Source organism: Chionomys nivalis, chromosome 5, assembly GCF_950005125.1.
Source record: "Chionomys nivalis chromosome 5, mChiNiv1.1, whole genome shotgun sequence".
In the NCBI taxonomy this organism is placed as follows: Eukaryota; Metazoa; Chordata; class Mammalia; order Rodentia; family Cricetidae; genus Chionomys; species Chionomys nivalis.
Genome location: NC_080090.1, coordinates 83,044,531 through 83,072,051, shown reverse-complemented (window position 1 = coordinate 83,072,051; position 27,521 = coordinate 83,044,531). Strand labels below are relative to the sequence as shown.

The 27,521-nt window shown below is 49.1% G+C and overlaps 1 protein-coding gene across 2 annotated transcripts; it reads left to right on the top strand.

Moving 5' to 3' along the window:
• The first annotated feature begins 9,251 nt into the window (after nucleotides 1-9,251).
• On the top strand, nucleotides 9,252-25,851 carry Tmem9 (transmembrane protein 9). Of its 2 annotated transcripts, none has more exons than XM_057770955.1 (6): nucleotides 9,252-9,290; nucleotides 9,707-9,808; nucleotides 10,836-10,927; nucleotides 15,356-15,464; nucleotides 17,919-18,050; nucleotides 24,878-25,851. In XM_057770955.1, exons 2-6 carry the CDS (start codon nucleotides 9,743-9,745, stop codon nucleotides 25,028-25,030), a joined length of 552 nt encoding a protein of 183 aa, XP_057626938.1. In that variant the 5' UTR covers nucleotides 9,252-9,290; nucleotides 9,707-9,742; the 3' UTR covers nucleotides 25,031-25,851. The 2 variants fall into 2 exon arrangements, with proteins under 2 accessions (XP_057626938.1, XP_057626939.1); XM_057770956.1 differs by lacking the exon at nucleotides 9,252-9,290 and adding an exon at nucleotides 9,364-9,454.
• Nucleotides 25,852-27,521: the final 1,670 nt, after the last annotated feature.

The window sequence follows — 27,521 nt, the reverse complement described above, 5'->3', positions numbered from 1 at the left end:
GCAACCCCACAGCAGGAAAACACAAGGCTATGCAACCATCCCTTCTCAGAAACCCTCCCAGGCTCTGGGAAAGGCCAGGGCCAGCGGGCAGGAGGCTGCAGGGCAGACGCCCGGGAGATGTGTCACATTTTTCTCCGGGTTAATTACCTCAGCCTGGGAATCTGAGCTGTATCTGTCTCGGGCACAACAAGCCTTGTCGCCTGGTGGGAGAATCTTAATCTTTCTCAGGTGACAGTTGCTGGCCTGGGACAGAAATGTCCTTATTCTGGGGGCGCCACCTGTCCCACCGGGCTGCAAAAGCCTAGATCTGAGGTGGAGTATCTCGGAATACGGTGACCAGGATTGGACAGACGGAATGTCATGTCACCCGTAGGCGGGGCTAGGATGGGACTTGGCCTAAACGGAATTTCCCCCCTGGAGAGCCCCACCCTCTGCCCTTTGCGCCTACATGGGCAGATATTTAACCTTTCCATTTTTGCAGTGGCTTGTGAATCTGGGTGTCTAGCAGAGTTTGACACATAGTAGGCACCCGATACCTGTTTGTTGAATGTGTAAGTCCTTCAGCTTGTCTGTCTCCTAGGGAAGTGCTGTTCCCAGACCAGTAGGTATTTCATCACACAGTTATGACCTGTCACATGTGCTGCTAAGCATCCCGATGGGCGTGTTTATCACTTTGAAAGATAAGTTAGACAAGATCGACACTATTTCTAACCAACATAGTAACTTAAGCCGGTAATAGTAATGGAGCCTATGACACCAGCTAGTTGGAATTTTGAGATAGTAAGATTGCTTGAACCCAGGATTTTGGAGCTAGCCTGGGCAATATAGTGAGACTCGTGTATTAAAAACAAAAACAAATACAACAACCATCTTTCAAGTGGGAGAGAAAAGGGTGGGGACTTGGGGGGCAGGGAGACACTTGTTTCTTCTGCTACTAATAACAGTTTCTGTTGGCAACTCTGGAGATGATCTTGGACCTACCAAGGTGCCCTGACCTGAGACCACGTCCAGTGCACGCAACTGCCTCTCTTCTAGACTTGCTCTCTAAGCAGGGGTGGGGGGAGGCAACCATCACTGCAGATATGCCTGCCCCTGTGGAATGCCGTGAGTGAGTGCTCTCGCCTGTGCTCTTCGTGCCTAGTTCCTTGGCCATTTCTTAGATGATATGAATTTCACACTTCTGAGTTTAACTATTCAGTTACTATTGCAAAGAACTGGAACCCCCGACTGTGGGAGTCACAACCACTCATCCCCGCATTAGACAATCTGGTAAACATCTTCCCGGCACTAAACCGAAAGAACTCTGTGTCTCCTTTAGGTACCGTGTACGACAAATTTTATCCCTCTTCCATAGCACATCCCTCCCCATGGATCAAGATGGTTGTCATTCCAGATTCTCATATGGGGTCAAGGCTCTCATTGCGCTGGCCAGTGTCGTATAAGGGCATTCCTGTATGCGTTCTTCACGACATGTGTCCCTCAGTGGAAAGCAGCACCCAGCTATGTGGGTGAATTACTTAATCCTGATTCAGTTCTCAACATGCAGGTTGAGCTCCCCTTGCGGAAAAACACAGATGTTTACATTACAACTTACAACAGCAGCAAAATTACAGTTAGGAAGTAGCAATGAAAATAATGTTGTGGTTGGGGGTCGCCACAACAGGAGGAACTGTATTAAAGGGTTGCAGCATTAAGAGGGTTGAGAACCACTGATCTAGATAGAATTTTTAAATTTAAAATAGAGTTACTAGGCTCTAAGCTTTGTTAAGTAACCCGGAGGTCAAATGTGCTTGTTGGTTTGCTCAGTCGCATTGCGCTGTGCTACCCACTAGCGCAGCCTCAATTACTCCACTCTCATCGCTTGTATAAGTGGGAAACACACTCAGCCTTCGCTTCAGCCACGCAGGATTTTGAGGGGGCGGAGGTGTCCAGTTTTCCTTTCCCCCGTATTCTTCTTATCCGTCCTTATTATGGTTTATATCAGAAATGTCCCCAACAGGCTTATGTGGTAAGTGCTCCAGCTCCCAGCTGGTGGCACTGTTTAGGGAGGTGGTTTAAAACTCAGGAGATGGGGCCTGGCCGGGGGTCAGTAGGAGCAGAGCAGGGAAGGTGAGAGCCGGTGTCCAGCCCCCCAGCCCTGCTTCCGGTTCACTCTCCATGTTAACAAGACAGTCTTCTCCTCTACGCACCCTCTCCGCTGCGACATTTTACTTCACCATGGGCCACACTTGGTGGGACTCGGGACTGTGGCATCAGAACCTCTGAAACCACAAGCTAAAATGGACCTTTCCCACTTTACATGCTTATGCCATATGTTCTTGACAGCGATGTACAGTCTGAGTAACACAGAAAACTGGTACCGTGGCCATTCCTGTAGCTTTGCTTGAGAATGTCATTCAAACGCCATTTGAACATACTTGGATTTGTTCAGAAATACAGGATAGAGAAGTCCTAGAATGTTGTTGAATATAGTTTAATTGGAGGTTCCAGTGGAAGTTCCGAAGGCAGAATCAGGCAAGAGTGTGGACAGTGGAGACGGCTCATGAGGCTGGAGAGATGGCTCAGCAGTCAAGAGGCTTGCTGCTCTCCCAGAGGACTTGGTTTGATTCCCGGCACCTGCAGAGTGGTTCACAGCCATCTGTAACCCCAGCTGCAGAGATTCCAGTGCCTTCTACTGACTTACAAGGGCACTGTAGATACATAGTATACAGGCATACATGTAGGCAAAACACACATACACATAAAATACACATAGTGAACAGGCATACAGGCAGGTAAAACACACATACACATGAAATAAAAATAAATAAAATGTCTAGAAATGGGGCCTTTGACAATGGGATTAGCTCATGAGGATTTGCACAACATGAATTAATTAATTCAATTCATATATTAATGAATGAGTCTCAAGCAGGGTTTTGTTAGAAAAGTTAGCTCATGTTCTCCCTCCCTCCCTCCCTCCCTCCCTCCCTCCCTCCCTCCCTCCCTCCCTCCTCCCTTTCCTGGCCATAAGGAGAAGAGTTTCAGCCTGTCAGACATGCCCTGACACGGCATTCAGTGTCACCACAGTGCCCAAAATGATGGAATCAGAAACTTAAACCTTTGCAATTGTGCGCCAAAGTCGGCATTTCTTCCTTTAAGTTGGTGTTCTCCTCTTTCAGAGGCTTTGTCACTGGAAAGGAAGCCAGGCCAGCACGTGCATGTTATTGTATGTTTGTTATGTCTCCATGAAGAAAAGTTAAAGAAAAAACAAAACATGAGGGGCTGGAGAGATGACTCAGAGGTTAAGAACACTGGCTGCTCTTCCAGAGATTTTGCCTTCAATTCCCAGCACCCACGTGGTAGCTCACAACCATCTATAACATCTATAATGGGATTTCAGTGCCCTCTTCTGGCCTGCAGGTGTGCATGCAGGCAGAACACTGCAGACATAAAAATAAATGAGTAAATCTTAAAAAGCAAAACAAAACAAAAACCCATGACCCGTGACTTGTTTCCCATGACGTCTTCAATGACTGAGCAGTAAAGTGCTGGAGCTGCGATACGCATTAAGGTGTGTGGTAAATATGCAAACTTTCATATCGTTTCCACATCTGTTTTAGAAGATGGATGTTCACACACCAGAAGCAGGGCTCAGTGAGCCCCTCAGACAGTTTCTAATTTCCTTCAAACCAAGTTCCTCAGGTGCCCATCCAGACACCTGCCTTGGACCACCACCTACTGGTGGCCACTTCCCTACAGGACACCTCCGTGTGATCTACTGGCTTACTTTGATGGCCGTGAGACCCTGAATGTACTGTGCAAACACATCACAGTGGCTGCCTCCTAAGGAATCCTAGAATTCCTGGCTGCTTGCTTCTAAATCATCAGTTAAAACTCTGTAGAAGACATGTTTGAATCATGGACTAAAGGTGTTGGCCACAGCACACTTGTGCCCCACTCCCTCCCTGCTTGCCCATGCTTCCGACTTTCCATGTGTATGTGTAAGGGGTGTCTCTACAAACACTATCTTATATTTCCTTCAGTCTGGAAGGAGCATGTCTGAAAACTTCCCTGTCTGGTCTCTGACAGTGGGTGGTCCTGAGGTGGACCCCTGCTGGGATTCTTTGTTTGATTGGGTTCCTTGGTTCTTGTTATCAGCTAAGGTAGAAAAATCTAAAGAATTTCATTCAAAACAAGGTGTAGCTAATATAGAGATATTAGTCATTTGCCCACACAAACTGTATTTTTATAAGACGTGCCGATGGCCTACAGCTGTCTGAACAGCCAATCCCCCTATTAAATCATGTGTTAGTTGATCCCTGTTGACATCGTGCACCTGTGATCTTCCAAGAGCAAGGACCCAGTTAGAGTTCACGTGTAAACACATCAAGGCTAAGTTAAAATTAAAAAAAAAAAAAAAGATTCCTAGCATAGCGGCACATGCCTTTAATCCCAGCACTCGACCTCTGAGGTGGGCAGATCTCTGTGAGTTCAAGGTCAGCCTGATCTGTGTAGCAAGTTCCAGGACAGCCAAGGCTATATAATGAGACCCTGTCTTAAAAAAAAAAAAAAAAAAAAAAAACCTCAAATATATATATACACATACAGTTAATGAAAAAAACTACAGGAAAACACTATGGTGATGTAATAATATACCTTAAAAAATTTATAATGTGTTCACCACACTGAAGTATCTAAAAAAGTTTTAAAGCAAAATACGTGTGCTGAATGTACTTTAAGGGTTTCCCACACTAATTTACGCATCCCCACATGGGCTGCATCCAACCTACAATAACACTCCTTGACAATATTCCTTGGAGCGTGCTTTCTAAAAGGCACTTTGAAAACTGCTACCATGTAGTAGTCTCAGAAAGGCCATAGATCATCATCGTCCATAGGACACGTAAGCTTTCTCAGTCAGCAACCTGGGGACCTTTGTGAGTCTCTAGAGACTCTCAGGGAAATCACAGCCTGAAAACTTTACTTCCCTAGAAGCACTAAGAAGGGATTTGTTCTTTTCTGTCTCTTTGCCTCCAAGCACACAATGGAGTTTTTCTTAGGTTGGATGCATCACAAGGGCCTAAACGCAGAAGCAAATGTGGGAAGCCAGCTCTCCATGCAACCAGATGTTATGGGGCAACAACAATAACAAAACTGTAAACCAACGCTACTCTTGTTCCTCAGATTATTGTGAGTGTGCAATTTGAAAGAAATATTTGTGATTTTTCTGTTTTAGTTTTGAGAGTGAAAATATAGCTAGAACCTTCACAAACGGTTTTTGGAGTCCTAAATAATTTTAAAGAGTATAAAAGGATGTGAGACTACAATGTTTAAAAACCACTGTTCCAAACAACTCTCCACAGAGGGAGACTGAGGCCCGTGGGTAGTGCTCCAGCAGGGGTCCCTGCGAGTAGAACAGACTTTGTGAATCTGATTCCATGGACTTAGTACAGCAGCACGCTTGCTTTCTGTCATGAGCTAATACGCAAACCAAAAATCAAAATATTTGGCTTGGGTAAGAAAATTGGAACCCCAAAGTAAACAGTTGTCTCACACTTCTGTACTCTACACCCATGTGCACATGTGCAGCGGTGGGAGCTAGGCCAAGAAGATGCAATGGACAAGGAAACATTGACCTAAGGCCATGAGCATCATGAGGCCTGGTGCATGATTGATAGGAGTGCACAGCTGAAATGCACGTGTGTGTGTGTGTGTGTGTGTTATGTACGACTCTCTGTATGCATACACAATAGACTGGAGGGTCCGTAGCATTTATTAAACTTTGAGCAGAATTTATCTCAAGATTTTCATAATTAAGATGATTATTTCTTTTGTAAAAATCACTTTAGTGGCTGGGTGGTTTTGGCACATGTCTTTAATTCCAGCTCTTGGGAGGCTGAGGTAGAGGCAGGGGGATCTCTGTGAGTTCGAGCCCAACCTGGTCTATAAGAGCTGGTTCCAGGACAGGCTCTGAAGCAACATGGAGAAACTCTGTCTCGAAAAACAAAACAAAACAAAAAAGTAAGGTTTTAACTTTAACATAGTAAAACTAGTATAACAAAAACTGTTATCAAGTACAAATTACAGTTATACTATCCAGTCCATTTGTATTTGGCAAAATTAGAGAAAATACTCTATTATCTATTATATCTTTGTGAGTTCAAAATTTTATACTTAATTTATCTTTTATCATAACTAAGGAAAACTTTAAGTCTAATTATTTAGTGTTAAACTCCATCAAAGACCCCAGAAGGGTATAGTATTACTTTATGATAAGGACATCTATAACAATGGCCCATGTTGGGGGATAGATGCTGCATTTACCTAATTATTCTTTATAAATAAAAAAAATCGGGAGTCAGATATTGGGATAAGAACCTGAATGATCAGAGAAGTGGCAGAAAAGCAACCAGAGACCTCTTATTTCTGTTCTTCCATTCAAAAGGACTGAGATCCTAAACCCCACCCTACCACTTCCTGTCTCTCTATCTGTCCTCAGACCTCCAAAACCTCTATGGTTAATTTTGATGAACTAGGAGCTCCACTCTCTGATTCAAAGCAAACTTTATTGTCAGAATGTGATCAAAATATCACACAACAAGCAGGACACTGCTACGACTAAAGAACTTTCATTTAGGGTAGGCATCCATCTTAGTGCCCGCCATCCATATGTCCCTGGAAGATAAGTTCTCAGTAACCCTGACTCAGCGACCCCCACCCAAAACTGTATAGACTCAACATGACTATCTGCTGGTTATGATATGACTAACTCCTTTTTTCGTTTCTGTAACTTGCTACTCAGATACCCAAAGGTTGCTTCGAGTTGCCCTAACCACTTACCTTGGCAGAACAGAACAGTTTTTACTTGCTTACGTAGATACTGAGGGTCTTCTTGTAGTTTTTCCCTTTAAAAGTCCTTCCCCATATCCCTCCTGCATGGCAATCTCAAATTTTGCTCAGAGATTGTTTGTCATGTTAGCAGTTAATCAATAAATCTTTTAATTATAATTGGATTGAGTCTATGGTCTTTTCCCAAGGGTCACAAACTCCTTAACAACACCTCTGCCCTTACATCTCAGCATTCCAGTTTCTCAGATGCTTGATAAATCCTGCTTTGGTTAGAGACAATACATCTACTTAGGATATCTGAGTGTGGGGCACCATCCATATCAAGGATGGCCCCCATGCACCCGACCTGCCATCAGTAGACAGAATGGCAATTTCATATAAAGGTGGATCAGAGACTACTGTGTCCCCAGTTATTAATATTAACCTTTTGGACATCACGCAAATGGCTGACATCCATCTGTTGGGCTTTATCCTCTATTTGTGTTGGATGATCCTGTGGTGTGGCTCAGGCGTGGTTGTTAACGTCATCTTCGGGAGGTCATCATCTCCTAGGAGCCTGAGACCATGGAGCACTGGACACATGAGCTTTGCTGGGTACTGGAGGGAAAGTAAGGGCGTATAGCTGATGCCAGTGAGAGACCCACAGTTCAGAGGCAATGACAGCCATTAGATCCCTACCTAGGAGCACAACAGTAGGGTCAGGGATAGGAAGAACACAGACCCTCTGTTCTAGCATGGATTCCAAACCTAGCTTATACTGGTAAACTTATGCAAGGTTGCTAGGGTAAAGGCAGGTGCAAGAAGACCCGTGTTGAGCTACTTACTTTCTTACTGCAAGCATTTCCACCTGTGTGCACCACCCTGCACCTTACCTCCTCTGACTTTACTGTTGCTGTGGTAACAAAATGCTTAAAACAATTGTTTTTCATCTCTGTAGGTCTTAAGTCTGGCATGTATGACAGTGAACTAAAATCAAGGTATATATCTATGGGGCTTCTAGACATCTACCGAAGGCCACTTCTTTGCTTTTTCGAAGGCACCCACATCCCTTTTCTCGAAACTTTTTCCTCTGCCTTCAAAGGCAGCAACAGACCACCAGACACACGGCCACATTTTTCTTGACCACAGTCAGGAAAAAAACTCTCTTAAGGCCTGATTAGATTGGACTGGCCTGAACAGTCCAATATACTCTCTCAATATACTCTCTAGATCCTAATGGCCTCAATTTGTATCACACCTGCAAAGTCCTTTTGCTAGATAAGATAACAAAGCCACAGGTCCTGGCAGTAGCACGGGGACCTTTGATAACGGTGCTGGTATTCTTATCACACACTGCCAGCTCAGAGAGCCCCTTGCCACCTTCAAAGCTTCGCCAACAGCCTGGGCTCCCCTGGCTCTTGGTCTAAGTTTCCGCTGGCTTTTGTATTCTTTTCCCAACAAAGGTCTTACTATCCTAAACTGTAACGGCTGGTTGACCATTTTCTTTGTAAGACATATCAAGTTCTACAAGAGCAGCGTCAAGGTGTGCCTTCCCCCTCCCTTAAACAGCCGCAGTGTCTAGTACCTGACACAACAGTGCTCCAATAACACGCCAGGGAAACTCCTCTGTGGTTTTTAATTCTAAATTACACTTTGTCCGTATGACTATTCCTCCCTCTGGGAACCCCAGTCCATCAAAGCTGAAGGGGTTCTTAGCTAAAGAAATGGGTATCCAGAAAGAGTAGGTGTAACACAGGTACTGAATTCCATGAACGTCTCAGGCCAAAGCTCAGATGTCCTCTCAGTAGTGGCCCTGGGCTCAGATGATTCCACTTTCCTTCACAGCTTGTAAGAAGTTCACATCTGTCCTTTAGCAGCCTAACCTACCCCTCCTCCCAGCCCCGGTCTTGTACACTTTGTCTCAATTTGCCAAGCCTTTAGAAGCAGTGTGGAATAATGAGGCACAGCCCCCTCCAGCCCCATACCTTTTACTAATCCTGTTTTAGTCTCCTCAGGTTGTCTTTGCGTGCAGGAATAGGGACTGTCCCTTGAATTCCCTGTTTTAAAATTATATATATATATGACTCTTTAAATATTTTCAAACTGTGAATTAGTACAATCGTACTTGATCTTGTTTTTAAATCGTTATTGTTGTGACTAGTTTCATTTCTAAGTTGCTTTCGTTAAAACAGGAAGAGAATATAGCACTAGGAAGAACAAAGGCTTTGAGAGGAGTTGGCAGGACCAGCCTGGAGAGATCCTCGGTTCTCTGTAGGAAAGGTAGACAGTCCCTTTTCTTGTTAGGTCTTGGTAGAGAAATGCCTTCCTCTCCCTAGAGTGGGGAGCCTCCTGGACCAGGCGAAGGTGGGTCTTGTTGTCTTGGCGACTAGTGAGGTTGCGCTGAGCGGCAGCTCTGGCAGCTAATAGAAACTGGAGGGGTGGAGCCTGCTGGTCTGTGGCGGCTGCGGCGGAGCGTGCAGGTTGGTGGACCGGGCTTTGGGGGAGGGGTGCGGGGGGTCGCTGGGACACTGGGGGTTCCCAGCCGCCCCAAATCCTTAGGCAGGGTGTGCGGTGCCCTTGGCAGTCTGAATCGGGGCTTCTCTTTGGGCCCTATCGTCGCTACGGGGGCAGTGGAGGCAGAGAGGTGGGAGGAGGAGAGGCGAGGGTCGGAGCGGGGCCTGGTTGACTGGATATGGGGGCTCCGCGCGGCTGTAACCCCAGAAGACTCTGCTAGCGTACGGGAAGCTTCTGAGAGCTGGACTTTAGAGCTGGCCCAGGAATCCTGGAACTCGGCCCCCTTTTCTAGTCCAGCAAAGCTGTAATGGGGCCGAGGGTGCTGGCTGTCTTGTGACCACCTTCCCTTCTTCCGACTCCATGTTTCTTTTTAATCCCCCAGGCATCTAGTCTTGCTGGCTCATCAAGCCTGATAAGCATGAAGCTGCTGTGTCTGGTGGCTGCGGTGGGGTGCTTGTTGGTACCCCCAGCTCAAGCCAACAAGGTGAGGGAGGTGAGCCAGGAGCATCTCGTTGCTTTAGCCCCGGGCCTGCGGGACTGCCACCAAGGTAGCCGCAGCGCCACCCTTGCCCCTCACCCACCCGAGGACCATACTTGAAAGCTCCTACCTGGGGCTGCAGGCCTTCCTAAGGGTGTAGGAAGCACAGGGTTCGGGGCATACTGCCATAGGTTTCAGACCAAACTGGCCCTCGGCAGAATGCCCCACCAGCAAGAAAGTTTGTTTAGAGAAGTTTCCCAAGTTCTCCATGTCTTCCTTTGCCCTAAGTAAAAAACAGCTGTGGCCGAATCTGCCGCTCAGTTTGGGGATAATCAAATCACGTAATGCTGTAAAATGCTCTGAGTGTAAAGGCATGCACAGATGGGAGCTTTTGCTTCAAACCTGACCCAGCTTCGTGCCAGTCTCCTGAGACTGCTCCCCTTCCTTAGGGGTAGGGGACCAGCAGTGGGGGTTAGATGCTCTGTGGGCCTCTGTGGCTTAGATTCTGAGGCTCACTAAGACCCTGAAGTGAGCGTGAGTGGCGGGCCTTGCTTCTTTCCTTTAAGGAATTCCTGGAGGGGGCCTTCTCACACGGTAACACCCCGTCTTTTTTATTCACCCGTTCCCCAGTCTAACCCAGGGAGTTAAGAGAGAATTGGAAGAAAATCTGGCCACCTACCCCACCGGACAGAAAATCCACAAGTGTGGGCCCCAGGGTTGAAGCCTGCCCTTGGCTTGCTGTGTGCCCTGCACACAAGCACACCGCTCCCTGGATGGCAGCCTCCGGCAGCTTCTGTTTCTTTTGCTGCCAGAGAGGTTCCTATCCTGAGGACCCTGTGATGGGACAGCCTTACTCTAGATCCAGTCCTCAGTGAGCTGCGGATGGGAAAATTCAAAAGCATACATACCTCACAGAACAGGACACAACACGAAAATTTGCTAGCATGGCTAGAATCTGAACCCAGGCAGGCATCTTTCCTGCTATTTTACTTTCTTTTTCTTTTTCTTTCTTTCTTTTTTTTTTAAATTCCAGAGCTCTGAAGATATCCGGTGCAAATGTATCTGTCCACCGTATAGAAACATCAGTGGGCACATTTATAACCAGAATGTGTCTCAGAAGGACTGGTAAGACATTGCAAATGACTGGCTCCAGCGCCTGATTGAAATTGCCAGGGCTTACTAGACTTCCTAGTCTAGAGATAAATTGCCCGTTTCTGTGGAGAGCCTACCAAGTCATATTTTGTCCTTAACTATTTGATAACAAAAACCGGGTATCTTGAATTCTAGTTAAGGGAGTTGAATTTCATTGTTTTGCTTTAAACCTTTAAATTGGGGCATGACGAAGGGCAGTAGAGAATGGGAGAGGCAGAAGTATGTAGTGTGTACCATTCGCTGCTTTCGCAAAGCTGTTACCCGTATTCTGTGCTGATTTGAGAGCAACCGTGTAAGGTAAATGGAGTAGATTATTGTTCCCATTTTGCTATTGCATAGACTTAGGTCCAAACAAAGATCTTACATTATGTTCCTTGTGTCTCTGATCTTGAATTCATTTCTTAGCCCCTTACTTTAAAAAAAAGCACAAATAACCAAAAATTCATTCAGGTAGAGAAAACCAGTGAAAGGAGGTATAGATACGGTGTTCTAGAAGGAATAGCTTGAGGAGCTATTATCTCCCTGAAAAGGGAGAGACCTGGGCATTCAGTGGATGTACAAGAGAGGGAAACAGCTGCCATGCCGAGGGAAGGAGCATTCGGGAACCAGGAAGACTTGGGATGGTCGCATACATAGTGTAGAGGGAAGGATTGGAACCAGAAGGATGGGGGTGGTCTCATAGTGTAGAGGGAAGGCCAGTGGATGGAAGCTTCAGGGAAATAGACCTCAGTGTGAGTGAAGGAAACATTCTCAGTACTGGTAGTTTTAGGGTGGGAAGCTTCATCCTTGAAGACGTCAGACACACGTGGGGTAAGGTCCAGACACAGGCATTGAATGGGTTGGGTCAAGGCCTCCGCTACGTGGACATCAAAGATCGCTAGGTGAGCCTTGAGAAAATACCTAATCCTGGCACTATCTTGCCAGGATTTTGATTCAGCAAATATGGTAGTGTCTGTCAGAAGAGTAACTTTGCTTGGAGTCCTTGAGGTGCCCATGATGCCATTGTCCAGACCACACCTGAGAGTTTCCAGACGGGAGCAGCTGGGTTCTCTGAGGCGTCTCTATGTGGATGGCTGGACTCCGCTTCCGCCTTTCTGGACCCAGCCCAGCTTTGCCATTTGTTGACCATGTTTCAGGTTGCTTAATCCCCACTGTGCTTTGATGTACTTTTTAAATTCTCATTTAATTGTGTATTTATATATGAGTGGATGTGTTTGCCTACTTGTATGTCTGGTCACTGTGTGCATGCAGTTCCTGTGAAGGCCAAAAGAGGGCATCAGTTGCCTTGGAAGGAGCCTTATAGGAAGTTTTGATTAGTGGTGCTGAAGTTTGGCCGTGAGACCCCAGGGTTTTAGGGCCTGAGAGCAATCATATATTTACTCAGCGTCCCTTGGTGGAGTGGGGCTTGGCATTGTTCCTGGCATCTTACTGGCAGGGCTAGAACTAGAGACCTCTTTGAGTCTTTCGGTCCTATGTCTCATGGGTGTTTAGATTGAGGCCAGCACCCGGTGTCACAGCTGTGTGTGTTCCTGTGTTGCTGGCATTAAGCCATGTAGTGTTGAAAGTCTATGATCACAGGCATGTAAAAAGGCCCTCTTGGCTTTGTTAAATGTTGTAGCGACAAGTCCCAAGGTTGGCTTGTTAAAGTAGGATCCTTCTACACACACGATCTGTTCAGGAAACACAAGCTTTGTGAGGTATGAAATCAGAACCGCACTGATAGAGAGGCCCTGCAAACCCTTCCTTACCTTCCCCTGCCTCCTACACGGGATTTCTAGTGCTATCCAATAGGGCACAGCTGGAAAGACACCAATCAAGCTTAGCTTCTCTAATCGATGAAGAAACTGAGGCCAGAGAGGTTAAGATATTACAGTCTAAGTAGAAGAGTGGAGAATTACACCCAGCTTGTCTTCCTCTTTCCCTTTCTTCCCCCAGTGTTCCCTACCCAGCCCCCAGAAGGTAAATAAAAGTCTTTCTTAGGAAAACAAAAAGTATGTAGGATTTCAATGACTCTCTAGAGAACCAGAAAGGACAGAAATATTTCACCTTCTTATACTGTTCCCCTTACCCTCCTGCAGCCTATTTTCCTGGGTACCAAGATCACAAATTGAAGAGCAAAAAACCTTGGACTCCTAGGGGCTTTCACAGAGCCCATGGTAGCCATAGAGTAGTAGCCCTTCTGACCCAGAGTCCCGTGTAACTCAGGAAGGAAGGCCCAAAAAGCTTAATTTGCTGGAGAAGGGAAGGCAGCATTCACTCTGGGCAGGAATGATGAGAGATTAATTTTTGTTTGTTTGCTTTAGTTTTTATAGACAGTCTCACATAGCTCAGGACAGCCTTGAACTCAAGATGCCCTGGCCTTCATTTCTGAGCACTGAGATTACAGGTGTGCACCATCATGAGTCTGGCTCATGATGACCAGTGGTCTTGTTTGTCTGCGAGCGATGCCCAGAGAAAGCAACATGCAGGGCCTAGAAGCAGTACCCTGAAGTACAGCAAAGAGGCACCTATTCCTGCTGTAGGGGATAGAGTGTTAGAGCTGTTTCCCAGAGGTGGAACCAGGATCCTCGGAGGTCTAGAGAACTAATGGGGGCTGCATTCTGGACTTGAGGAGAAGCAGAGACTCTGAAAGGACCTTCTGTTCTTCTCTCAGTGAACGGTCTTGCATACCCTTGGTGCCTCCCAGAAACCCAGCCTGACAACTTGGATTATCGGGCCTGATTATATTCAGGAAGCCATGCATGACTTCTGCAGAACTTTCATTAGTGCTAGAGGAACCTTTCTAAAGTGACTTGGGTCTCCATGTTTTAACCCCAATGTCCCTCACGAAAGGACAGGGGACACACAATGGCAGGCAAACTAACTACCCACTATACCACGATGCCTGGTTCACCTCTTTGAACCTCAGAGGAGCTTATTTTCTTCCCAGTGATAGTAGTTTTCCTTTGGGGTCTTTTGGTTAGAAATCTGTTAGGAGCTGTATGGTGGGGATGAGGCAGGGGAACTGGCAGTGTGAGTGGGAGGTCAGGCCTTCGGGCTGAATCATCTGTGTGGTGAAGGATATGCATGGACCACACAGTCCATGCTTCGTGTGACTCTTCTGAGAACAGTCACAGGTCAGCCTGGCTCTAAGGTGGGGTGGGGAGAGTGGCAGATTCGGCTGTGGGTAAGGCCTGAGAGAGGCTGTGAAGCCCTGATGGAACAGTTTGTTTGCCTAGGCCTTGGATGAGCTAGGGAAGCACCGGTTGGTTTTAAGTTGAGGATGATGTGACAGGAGACCCATTTTGGTATGGTCACTTGGTACTGTCACTTGGCTGTTGGAGAAGGGAGCTTACTTGTTGGTTGCTAGCCACCCAGCTAGCTTAGACCCGAAATAATCACACAGAAACTGTATTAATTAAATCACTGCCTGACCCATTAACTCTAGCTTCTTCTTGACTAATCTCTTACATATTAATTTAACCCATTTCTATTATTCTGTATATTGCCACATGACAGTGACTTACTGGCTAAAGTTCCCAGTGCCTGTCTCCTGCAGCTCCATCACTTCTCTCTGACTCTGCCTCCTTTCTCCCAGCATTCAGTTTAGTTTTCCCTGCCTAGTTCTGTTTTTCCCTGCCATAGGCTCAAAGCAGTTCTTTATTCATTAACCAATAAAAGCAACACATAGACAAAAGGACCTCCCACACCACTTGCCCACCATGGGAAGGTAGTTCTAGGCAGGACTGAAGAGCTGGACTTTGCCAGGGGAAGATCATGAGCGCTTCAGCTGAGGTGTGCCAGTAGGAGGGAACAGAGAAGATGGATTTTAGACATTTTAGGAAGAAAATCATGGGTATGTGGTGGCTTTGCAGGTGAAGAATAAGTATTGTCGCAGAGGACTCCCAAGTTTGACTTGGCTGGCAGAAGAGGTGCTGCAAGTTTCTTGTCTGCTATCCCTGTCTCGGGTGTGTGTTCCATAGTCAATGTGCAAGACTGAGGACCAGGGGCAGAGTGCACAGATGTGCATTTATGGCTCCTCTAGGGCAGTCAGGTGGTGATCACAGCCATCAGTGAACCTAAGGAGTACAGTCATGATAGCATAGAAGGCCATAGAAGAGATTCAGATTGGAGACCCATGAGTTGAGTACAACCTGCTGGAGCAGATGCAGCCTCCAGGGAAGCCAGCACAAGAGGAGAAGGCAGCTGAGGGTGGGGGTTTAGGACCACTGAGGCGCATGGTGCTAGCACAGAGATTTGCTGGACAGTGGCCAGGAAGGAGTCAGCTGGCTGGGAAAGAGCTTCTGCCCTTCCTGGGAGTGCGTACCTACAGGCTTTTCTACCTCTTCAGCACCCTACCCCCTGCTTGCTGGACCCCAAGGCGTGAGAACCCTTCAGCAGCCCTGTCTGTTTGTGTTTCAGCAACTGCCTGCATGTGGTGGAGCCCATGCCGGTGCCTGGCCACGATGTGGAAGCCTACTGCCTGCTCTGCGAGTGCAGGTACGAGGAACGGAGCACCACCACCATCAAGGTACTGCCGGGGTTTGGGGACTGCATACATGTGCCCCGTCCCATGCCTTTTGTTAACATTCCAAAGCCAATATGCAGATGTGGGGTCTGAGTCCTACACCTTTGGGTGGGCCTGAGAGATGGGCTTCCTGACATTTCTCTCCTGTGTGGTGAGAAATGAGAACTCATTGCTGCTTGAGACTCCATATTCCCTCTAGAGAGAGGATGCTGGTCCATCTCTGGGTGCCTGGCTATCTGGGTTTGGTGCTGGGAGTTGAAGTGAACTCCTAGGGAGCTTGTAGGTGATTGAAGATGACGTCACCCTCCTGGAGACAGCTTCCGTGACCACATGATGCACTGGACGTCACACTCTAGTCTTCTGATTTTTCCTGAACCATTAACCATCTGGGTGAATTGAAGACAGAAGTGATAGATACGGCCACCACACGGGGAATGAAGAAGGGTCCCACAAAGCCCTTGTCCATCCTTGTGCCGCTAGGCAGGACTCATCTCCCTATACTAACCCCACCCCCATTTGCATAGCAAATGGCTGTCTGCCTTCCCCTGGCCCTGTCAGCCTGTGTAGGTTCACCCTCCTGTCTAGGACAGCCTCTCCTGAGCCAGCTCCCTGGTTCTGAACTTCCTTTATAGGTGCCACCCTCTAGAGACCATCTAGATACCCAGTTCAGAGCCCAGTGTCACCTCCTCCCTGCGTGGAACCATATGAGCACAAACTCCCAACCCCTCTCGTTTCTCTCTACCTAGGAGCCCCAAGCACTTGCGTCGTCTGCTTTCTTGCCCCATCTTGGGTGCAGGCAACAGTTCAGAGTGTCCACCTTGTTAAAGGGGCCTGAACACAGCAACTGCTGCCCCAGTTCAGGAGAAAGTGAATCCAGTTGAACTTAGCTTTTGATGAAGCTGAGAATGAAGCTAAAGAGTCTAAGATTTGCCATTTTCTATGTGTATCCATGTGCGTATGGATGCATGGAGGTCAGGGGTAAACTTTGGGTGTCTTCCTCAATGACTTTCAAGACAGAACCCGGATCTTACCAGTTCAGCTGATGAACTGGCCCACAAGCCCTGTCTCTCCTCCCCAGCACCGAGCACATAGGCACACACCATAACGCCTGGTGTTTTGTTTGTTTAAATGCCAGTTCTGGGGAATTAAACTTGTGTCCTCAAGCATATGCAGCAAACACTTGACTGACTGAGCCGTCTTCCCAGCCCCCATAGTGGGTTGGTTGGTTTTCAAACCCCTTTTTTTCAGTCAGGGACATCACTGGGATCAGAAACGAGCAATGACTAGGCATTTTAGCAGGTAGAAAAGGCATTTGAGGTGTAGTCAGCAAAGCCAGGTCCGAGTTTCGTCTCTACCATTGACTTGTGGTCCTGGGTGAGTGCTTTGGCCTTGTTCCCGTATGGTGATCACAGCCACGCAGGGCCAATTCAGGCTGAGTGAGGTGCTTTTGTGGTCCTAATAACTGAGGGATTAGTGACTCAACAGAGCATGTCACGTAGGGGCCCCACTAAAATGCATCAACTACCCATACTTCACACTGAATTCTTAGTCTGATTGAATCTGTCCTTTAATTTTTTTTAATTCAATTTTTAAGTCTTTAAGACTGATGGTGGTGATGCACACCTTTAATGCCAACACTCTGGAGGCAGAGGAAGGCAGATCTCTGTGAGTTTTAGGTCAGCCTAGTCTACGGAGTAAGTTCCAGGACAGTTAGAGCTACACAGACAAACACTCTCTCAAAAAGCAAAAACAAAATTATGTTTTGGGGTACACACATCACAGCACACATTTGGAGGTCTTAGAACAACTTATGAGAGTCAGTTCTTCCCACCATGTAGGTCCCAGAGATCAAACTCAGTCACCCAGCTTGGTGGCAGGCACCTTTATCTGCTAAGCCATCTTGCTGGCCTGAATCTGTCCTTTCCATAAGACACAGTTACTCTAACTTAGGAGGCTCCATATGTGGGAGGTGGGTGAAGTAGTCACCTTAAGATGCCTTTGCCACCCTTGGCCCTCAGGATGCAGCCTCTTGCTGTCCTCCCATCCCTGCATCATGTTGCTGTATGCATGGACCAGCACCCTCAGGACACAGGCTGCCCCATTCCCGTCTTGCCCAGCCTGAGATCCTTGCTCTAGCTTCTCATGAGTCTACTCCTTTATATAGACTCTCGTATAGCTGACTGACCCTTGCTTCTCACTTTGGAGCTTCTTGGGTGTCCAGCAGCAGGCTGCTGCTCCTGTCATCGTGGTACCTGCTGGAATGTTCCTTGTCGTAGAACAGTCTTGGGCTAGCATAGAGCCTGTGGCATGGGCCATTTCTCCTTCCTTCCAGTCCCATATCACTTCGTAGTACCAGTGTCTAACTTGATGGTCACCCACAGCCAACATGAATAAAAGACTAGAAATGGGGTCCTGATCGGATGCTGGATCACAGAGTAAGGCTGATCTCTCTTTTAGGTCATCATTGTCATCTACCTGTCTGTGGTGGGGGCGCTCTTACTCTACATGGCCTTCCTGATGCTGGTGGACCCCTTGATTCGAAAGCCAGATGCTTACACTGAGCAGCTGCACAATGAAGAGGAAAATGAGGTAACCATGGCCCTGGGCTCCCACCATGTAGGTTGCTAGGCTAAGCCCTAAAGTAGGGGTGCCTCCTCCCTGCCCCTGTCATCTTCGGTTGCTTTTCCCCATCCCATTTTCCCATGCTTCACCCAGATACAACAGCAAATCGCCCTTTGACCTTCCAGATGTAGATGGTGCCCTCAACTTCCCTGGCACCTGGTCAGTACATGGTGTCACTAGGCTGGGGCGAAGAAGGTGGTCCACCCGAGACCTGTGGCATGTAGGTACATGTGCTATGCTGCCTACTCCGATTGGTGACAAGTATATGGGGGACTTGGAGGCGGTAGGTTTATTCTTTTGTTCAGGGATTCTATGAACATCTGTCAAGTGCTTGCTCACTTCAAAGCTTGGCCCTGAGGGCTGAAGGCAGAGACAGGATCTCAGAAGCTAGAGGGGCCAGGTGGGTGATACTCCAGCACCTCTGGGTACAAATGCAGAATTTGGATTTCTGGAGTGATGGCAAGCAGAACTGGCCGGGAAGTCCAGCAGATTAACGAAGGCCGTAAATGCCAGAATAGAGGGTAGTAAAGGGTTTTGCCTTTCTATGGTAAGGAAGCGGGGACCACTGCACCAGGTTGCCTATATACCTGCCCAAGGGAAAGTGTCCCTGCGCTCTGCCCCTGCGGCCTCGTTGCTGGAAGATACTGTACCCTGTCAGAGAGTGGGGATTTGATACAGGAGCCTAGGCACGTCCCAATGAGCACACAGTGGGAACGGGCCTCAGCCATGTCTGCTGACACCTGGGAGAGTTCCTCACAGAAACTGGAAGGTGACTGGCTAGCTTAAAGAAGAAAAGGCGGAACGTGCCTGCTGCCCTCAGAGGCTTGCAGAGAAGAGCTTGCCCAGGGAACGGCAGAGCCTGCAGATCGGAGTGGGCGATTTAACAGGACCATGCTGGTCCTTACACAGTTGAGTGAGAGAGAGAAGCACTCCCTTTAATGAGTTGTGGATCAGGAGAGGTAACCAGGCCTAGGCCAAGCTGCACTAGGCAACTACAGTTTTAGAGATTTTAAAGTTCTGGATTGGAGACAAGAGAAGGCAAGTTCAAATCCAGAGTGAGGACCCTGAGACTGTGGGTCTCTGTGCAGCTTCCCAGGTGGTAGGGTTCTGGACCAGACCAGACCACGAGGATGAGGATGAGGACAGTAAGTAGGCACTGGGAGCTTGCCACTCCCACCAGCCTCCTGCTGGCATGGATTTGACCAAAGGTGGAGCAGAGGTGAGGAGGGAGGTGGGGCTAGGGAGTTGGTGGGGCTTGGGAGGTGGTGGCCCTGACAGTTGGGTGGTCTGTGCTTGGGAGGAAAGCTTGCTTGCCTACCCAGTTATTAATGTAGAGTAATAGCAGCTCTGATAGGAGAGAGCATCACTAATAAACATGGGGCGATTAGGGGTAATGTGGTAATTGCAGTCCTGGCCGGGGAATAATTGAGAGATGCAGCCGATGATTACACAGCTTGCGCCATGATTCCCTAGGAATGTGTGGCTCTTGGGCATGGCCTTGCTATGTCTCCTGCCATCCTAGATATGGAGCCAGGGAAGGGTAGTTTGCCGTCTCTACGTCTGAGCCTAGGCTTCCCCTCGTCCAAGAGTCCTAGGTGCTCCTCCCTTGGAGCCTGTCTGTGGAGAGTTCTGAGGATGTGGTCAGGTCCCAGGAACAGGACCTGAATCACACACAGTAGAGTCTTCTGCCTGCAGGTCTGGCCTGGTGGGAAGGAATCTCTAAGGAGGATTGCTGCCTAGCCATAAGGGGCTGCAGAGAACTGTCACTGCAGACTGAAGGCAGAGTTTATGAACTCATTTTCCATCTGTAGAGTACAGGCAGGAGGACACCCCTCGTCTCCCACCCAAGGCTTCTAAGGGTCGTAGAACGTTGTATTCCGTTTCTTGGCGACTCTGACCTGAAGTCAGTTTGCTCTCATTGGTCCAACGCATGGGGGTTGGGGTGGGATGGGTGTGCAGGATCAATTTCAGGATGAGCACCCTCAAAGTAGGCCAGGAAATACAGTGTTCTTATTACATGTCATCCCTGCTCCATCCTCTGTCTTCCTGTCATCCGCATAGTGTCCAGGCCCCTGCCCCATCCCCTGCCTTCCTGACATCCCGCATAGTGTCCAGGCCCCTGCCCCATCCCCTGCCTTCCTGACATCCCGCATAGTGTCCAGGCCCCTGCCCCATCCCCTGCCTTCCTGTCATCCTGCATAGTGTCCAGGCCTAGGTGCCTATGGCTCAGCAGCTCCCATCCTTTCCTGCTGTGTTCTGAAATCCTGCAGGCGGTACTGTGCTGAGATCTACTAAGACTTTTGGCCTGTCCACCGGCTTCAGCCCCAAGAGAGCCAAAACCAGTTGACTGGACCAGGGACACAAAGGCAGGCTGTTAAGATGATATTGTGGGTGACAGTCTTTGGTGAAACTAGATACTTGGGGAAAATCTTCTTTAAGGTTTAGCAAAAGAGGCCATCTTTAGTAAAAGAGGTCCCTGTTAGGAGGGAAGGCTTCCAGCAGAGTGGGGCTTTGCCTACATCGCAAAGACAGATGGGAGAGAGGGAGTACTATGCCTTGTCAGGGAGGGTCATGGGCCCTGAGCTGGAAATGGCCATGGGTACCTGGGCGGGGATGGTGAGGGACAGTCTATCATCTCCGCAGTCAGTACACATGAGGAAGGTCCCCATGGTCACCTTCTGAGGGACTACAGCCATGACTCTGGGCTGAAATTAAGGAGAAGGCCTTTCCTGATCCAGAGAAAGAAAAAGTAGAAAAAAGAGAAAATTGAAGTGAGCCCTGGGGGTTCCTTGAAAGGTCACACAAGCTTTGGAAAGAACAGTGGCCTGGCTTCAGGGACTTCCCTTCCCCTCTCCCAGGAGCCTGGGACCTAGGCAGAGGTGAGACTTGATAGCCAGAGTGTTTGTCAAGATTGGGGGCTCCTTGACTCCATCACCCCACTGATTGTAGGTAGGAGCTGGAAGCCTGGCAAAGAAAGGGAGGCATCCCCCCACAGGGCACCTCGGTCCGCAGGAGATAAAAGCCTGCTGTGTTCCCTTTGAAAGCGCTGGCGGAGCCTCAGTGGGCCTGGCTGCTGGGTGCTGCCTCCCTGGATTCCAGCGGCATTAGGCCTAATCCCTGGGCTCAGACGCCCTTTGAAAGGAGGAAGCCAGTATGTTTGTGGGGACAGAAACAGCAACAGAGCTGTTTTAGATGTACAGAAGGCTCCCTTTGAAGAGAGAGAAGGAAGGGTTTCTCTGAGGCGCTAGCTGTCTCCCCATTCTCCCCTGAGCTCTGACAGGGTCTTCAAAGTTCTCACCCCAGTGGGGGCCATGGATAGAGTCAGTTCTAAGATCTGTGGGATGGGGTGTACATGGAAGCCAGAAAAACAAGGATGGTGGGAACTAAGGGTGCGGAGGTCTAGATGAAGAGGAAGCCAGGGCTTCCGAAGAATGGCCTGTCTTCCTGTTCACGGATGGTTGTGCAGTGGGAGCTGAGAACCCTGGGCCTCCTGGGGTCTAGAAGACACTGGTGCAGGCTGCTCAGATGGTCCCTCCCTCTGATAACAGACTAGGAAGGTGTGCCATTCAGTGGACTCTTCTAGAACGTCTTGTGGTTGGGTAGTCCTAGTGGGGGTCCCAGCTCTGCCACTCCCTGTCCTTGCTACAGATCTCAGGGAGTAGTTTCCCAAAGCTGGAGTAGACCCAGTAGCTCTTACCCTGGCATCAGTGCTGGGATCGGGCCCTGGAACGCTCTCACCCCGTCACTTGCAGCCATGAGTCTTTGAGCTGACTCCGGATTGAGTTGTGCCTGGCCCTTTGGTTGTCCATATGATTTCCGCTTGGGGAAAGCCAGCCTAGGACAGATGCTACTGACTCCTAAGACAGTAAATACGGGATAATACAGATATGTGTGCAAGTTGAAACAGGGTCCCATGCAATCATGCGACCTCGGGTGGCAAGGTCCTTCAGAGTCTCAGTTGCTTTGTGTGTAAGATGGAGGTGGCATTAACTGTTTGCCAGCAGGTGAGCCTAGGAGTGAGCCCTGTGAAGTGCCTGGGAAAGATCCTGGTATATGGTGGCCTATGCTTGTCAGGGTCTTCTTGGGCTGGTTAGCTGGGGACCTTTAGGGAATCATTCCTATCCATATACCACTGTGGGAGGGGCTCCATCCACCTGCTCCTAACTGTCCCCTGCCTCCCTGCAGTCCTCAGACCCAGCCCTGAAGGGAAAAGGGTTAGAGGTGATGACTTCCTTGCCTTGCCCCCCCACCCACCTACTCCCACCCACCTGCCAACTCTACTGCTGAACAGGCAGGAGTGAGGCCCTCCGTGGGTCTTCTTGGGAACAGATGTGGATTCTCTAATACCTTTTGATCAGACTATTAGCCAAGGGGACATGGAGCCTCTCAATAGCAGTTTTCTGCCACTTGGGAATTGTTGGCTAAGACTCATATGCACACTCGTGAGTGGAGCTGTGGTAAAGCCATGGTGAGGCATGTAACACGCTCCCTCCATGTCCTGCTCTGGCTCTCCCCTGGCTCCCATTTCCTCAGACAGCCCCAGAGCGGCGCTACTGCCTCCCACCCACTCTGCTCTGCCCCAGATGCCCATAGTCCTGCCCTCCCAGCTTCACATCCCGGCACTCAATTGCCAGAGGCCTCCAGAGCAACACTGGTCCTAGAATGAACAAGAGTAGGACTGGGGAGGAAATCAGCCCCTCAGGCCCCCAGTGCTGGCTTGAGGTCCTGGTAGGCCAGCTGTTTCCTAGACTGCTCGTCCCTCAGTGCCCACCCCAACCCCACATCCGTGCTAAAACCATTCCGAACCAAGCTGTGTTCTACGGCCACTCAGGCAGCGCAGGCAGCCTGGAGAGGAGCAGAGTCTGAAGTTAGCCATGGTGACTCTTCAGAAGCAGCCCAGCTGACAGTTGTCTGCCTGCTTTAACCCCTTTCCCTGCCTCATTTACTGGTAGGTCCCCTTGAATGCTGGTGGATCCCTAAAACAGCGTTTGAGACTCCTCACACTGACCTGGAATGTTTACTCTCTCCAGATGCTGACCCAAGTTTCTGCATTTGTTGTGTGACTGCAACGGCCTCAGTGCCCATCTTGTATATAGAGAAATTGGTTCTGAGAGGTGACTCACTTAAGGTTATGTGTCTGGTAGGGGTCCAAGCCAGGTTTGTCAACACCCCTGTGCTGAACTCCCAGAGAGGAGGCCCCTTGAGCCCCCTTCTGTGCTTGCCAGTTCACTTGACATATGGGTCTCTCTGTGACATGCACCTCCACTAGTCACATTAGGTCACTAAGGGGGGTCTGTGAAACATGACTAGGGGTTTTGTTTGGGTTCGCTTTTTGGTTTGGTGTGTTGCTAGAAATTGTACCTGCAACCTCACAGATGCTCAGCAAGTGCTTTATTTACTACCCAGACCTATCCCTAGTTCTTTAAACATGAGTTATCCTGAGACAGCATCTCACTAAGTTGTCCCTACTGGCTGTAAACTTGCTAGCCTCCTGCTTCTGCTTCCTTGGTAGCTGGGATTACAGGCCTGGGCCTTACCTGGCCTGCCAATGATACCCCGGTCTTGGTCAGGGGTTCCCAGGGGACTATCTCTTAAGTCAGAAACAAGTGAGCTCAAGACAAATCGCCCAGCAGTGTGCTTCAAGGATAAGACGGTTCCAGCCCCCTTGCCAGCCACCTCTCCCTCTGCACTGCCTTCCTGCTCCGCCCTGCTCTCCAGCCTGGCAGCCGTGTGGCGACAGAAGCTATGCCAGCTTGGGGCATTAGAAGCAAAGTTGCATTTACTGGGCGGCTCTGGGCTTAGAGGGGTGCACTAATCCTTTAAGAGATATGTGGCAGGAGATGAGAGGCGGGGAGAGCTAAAGAGGAAATCCCCATGGGCTGTGGGCCTGGCCCTCGGCTCTAATTCTCCCCCAAAGATCAGCTTCGGGTCCTGCAGGAAATGCATGGGCTCTGGAGCTTCAGAGGCAGAGGAGTAGTAATTATGGGAAGATTGACGACAGCAGTGAAGTGGGTCTGGGAGCAAAGGGGAAGAGGGAACAGGGAGACAGGCTAAGGAGGAGCAGGGCTGCCAAGCAGGCCATGGTCACAACAGCGCTGGCATGGGAACACTGGTCTTCAGCCCCAAATTCCCACCCCTACCAGGCTTTGAATGTTGGCCCATCTTCTCTTTCCCAGGAGGAGCTAGGTGTATGTGTGTGCGTGTGTGTATGTGCATGCATGTATGTGTGTATTTTTGTGTCCATCCAACTATCCTCTCCAAGAGATCCTGCAGCTGCTGTCTCCTTAACGGGCCCCCACTTCCTGGAAAAGAGGGAGCCGTCTCAGGATAGCCAGGCCCTGGTCCCTGGCCTTCCCGTGTTCCCTAGGCAGTAGGACAGGTAGGGGAGTTACATAGCCTAGTCTACCAGCCCTGTGCATTTGGGCACATAGCACTGAAGCCTTGGCCTGTATAAGTGAGGTCTTGTAACCAATACCAAGTACTTCTTCTGAGACTTTGGAGTGAGCCTGCGGGGTTAAGATGGGACCTAGACTTGAGCCAGCCCTGCTGGGACAGCTAGAGCCCCAGAAAATGCTCCTTCTGATTCTTGAAGACACTAAAGCTTTTCTGGTCACACACACACTGTTAAGGTCTGCAGATGACAAGGGATGGCCCTCGTGAAGCCCACAGCACTTGTGGAATTCAGACTTTAGAGGTGCTCATGGGGCACTTGGTTCTATCCCAGCCTTTAAAGATCCAGGGCTCGGACCCATCCCTCCTCATGCCAGATCACTTCCTTTCTCTTCCCGCTGCAGGATGCACGCTCCATGGCAGCAGCAGCTGCGTCCATTGCAGGACCCCGAGCAAACACTGTCCTGGAGCGAGTGGAAGGCGCTCAGCAGCGATGGAAGCTGCAGGTGCAGGAGCAGAGGAAGACAGTCTTCGACCGGCACAAGATGCTCAGTTAGATGACCAGCATGTTTGTATCAGGGAGCCAGGTCATGGCTGCCAGCTTCTGGGGCTGGACAGAGCAAGTGACCAGTTCCCTTCTTTCATTCCACTCTCCCTGGGTCTTCCCTTCAAAAGCCCCTGGCATCTGTCCTTCTCCCTCTCCAGCAGTACATTTGACTGTTATGACTAGGGAGTGTGGCTGGGTCTCTGGTTTCTAGTATCTCTCCAGGTCTCTGGGGTGGAGAGGTGGGAAGGCAAGGCAGAAGGAACAGAGACGTATGACATCACAATTCTGGGTAGAATTCATCTCTCCTTGTTCTGTCTTCTCCATTCCTCCCAGCTCCTCATCTCGGGGAATCTTTCTGCCCTTTGGGAGATAGAACTGTGTCATTAAGAACTCTGCATACCCAGGGTGCTGTGGTCCTCATTCCCACTTCCTCCGGTGCCAGTACTTTAGCTCCTACCTGGCCTGGACCCAGCCTCAGGAACTGTTCTGGTGCCACTGAGAACCCACCTGGAAGCCTCCTTCCCTCTCCTTGGCTCCTGGTCCACCAATGCATGGCAGTGCCCAGGCATGCCAGCATACTCAGCGACTGTCACCTTCCTCACGTCTCAGGAGGCCATGCAGCCTCCCATCTCTTCCCAGTGACTGCGGCTGCTGAGCCATCAAGTTGAACCACATGACAGGGAGCTGAGCAGAAGGGGACTGGAATATCATGGCTCCTGTCCTGGGATGGCCTCTTGTCTCTGGATTTCATTGTACCATGCATGGAGAGAAACGTTTGTCTTTCTGTTGTCTATAAATCAAGGAAGCCATTAAATTGTTTTATTTCTCAAATACTCTAGATTTCAAAGGAGATGAGGAGTCGTAGAATGTATGTTGGAAGTGATCCGGTCAGGTGTGCTGTCCCATATAGGGGACAGAGCATTGTTGTAGGCGGGTTCAGGCAGAGGCAGGGTGCACAACACAAGGAGCTCCACAAGGAGACATGGCCCCTGGAAGTTGTGTTTGCTCCACCTTTGAAACATCACAGTACCTGCCTGACGACACTCGTACCCTACCAGTACACTGCATGGTGTTCCTTGCAAAATGTCCTCAAGCGAAACCCAGATAGGGGAAGGACTAAGAGGATGGTCAAGAAAAGTGTGCCTGCTGGGCGTTGGTGGTGCATGCCTTTAATCCCAGCACTCAGGAGGCAGAGGCAGGCGGATCTCTGAGTTCGGGGCCAGCCTGGGCTGTAAGAGCTATTTCCAGGACAGGCTCCAAAGCTACACAGAGAAACTCTGTCTCAAAAAAAAAAACAAAAACAAAAAACCAACAAAAAAATTTAAGGAAAGTGTGCCCTCGCTAAAAGAGTCAGTGGCTTCCAGAGTGGTCACTCAGTAGAGCCCATTGCTGGGTCAACCCAGCCCTGAATGGGCATGGTGGGAGGAGTCAAAGACGCAAGGCCAAAGGCAGCACCTGTAAGGAACACTCTTTTGGATTGGAGCTGCTGACCTTCAGGGTTGTCCCTGTGCATGGAGAAGTCTATGAAGCCTTTGGTTCTGGCAGAGGGCTGAAGACGAGCTCAGCGTAAGTTAGGAGTTTCAGTTTGCAAAGGCCTCTGAAGTTTTGTGCTGAGTCCTCGGGGATAGGAAGGGGTGGAGCATGCAGATGGGGCATCTAGAAGGTACAGAGAGTGGATATGAAATCAGTAAGCAGGCAACCTTAACCGGCATGGAGTCCCACACGGGGCTGACAGAAGGGACATGATCACGAACACAGGACTGGCTCAGGCCCAGTGCGGATTACATCCCTGCTGCTCATTAGCCCCTCCTAGGGCTCATAGAATCTTCAGAATGTGATGTGCTTATTTCATAAAAGAAGCCGATGGCTGCATTTATTTGCCAGTAACTCATCTGGAGTCTGGAATTGCTAGACCTCCCCTTTGCAGCCCCTCAGCCGTGGAGAGACCATGAGCGTTGTTTGTGAGTCCTCAGTAAATCCTACAGACATCTGCCCAGACTCCGGTGGTTTTAGGGATTTGGTGTGAAGCAAACTGATGCTAGCCAGAAATCAGCCTCAGCTTAAGTCCAATATAGGAAAATTTATAAGATTAGAAACGTGTCCACTGAATGAGGTTTCAATGTAATCAAACATCTAACTGTATCAGAATTTCACATTTAAACCCAAACAAAGCTGATTTGCAGACATGGATTCCAGAGTGCCTCTCATTGGCGGCAACCCCCTGCCTCCAGAGGAGAGACTGTGTAACCAAGATGGGAAAGGACCTGAAAAAGCATTCTCCACTTTATCTCGTATGATGGGAAGTGAGCGCAGATTTAATATCCTATTCAGAAATGGTCTCATCAAACCCACCAGCATGCTGCTGTGCAGTGCCTTGGTCCCACCTGGAAGACCAGCTGGACGGGGTCCACCTTGGAGACTGGAGCCTTAACTGGCTGTTCGCAGGTAGAGGGCTGACAAAGGGAAGGGAGGTGGAGGCTAGTCTCTTCCTGTGACCTAGC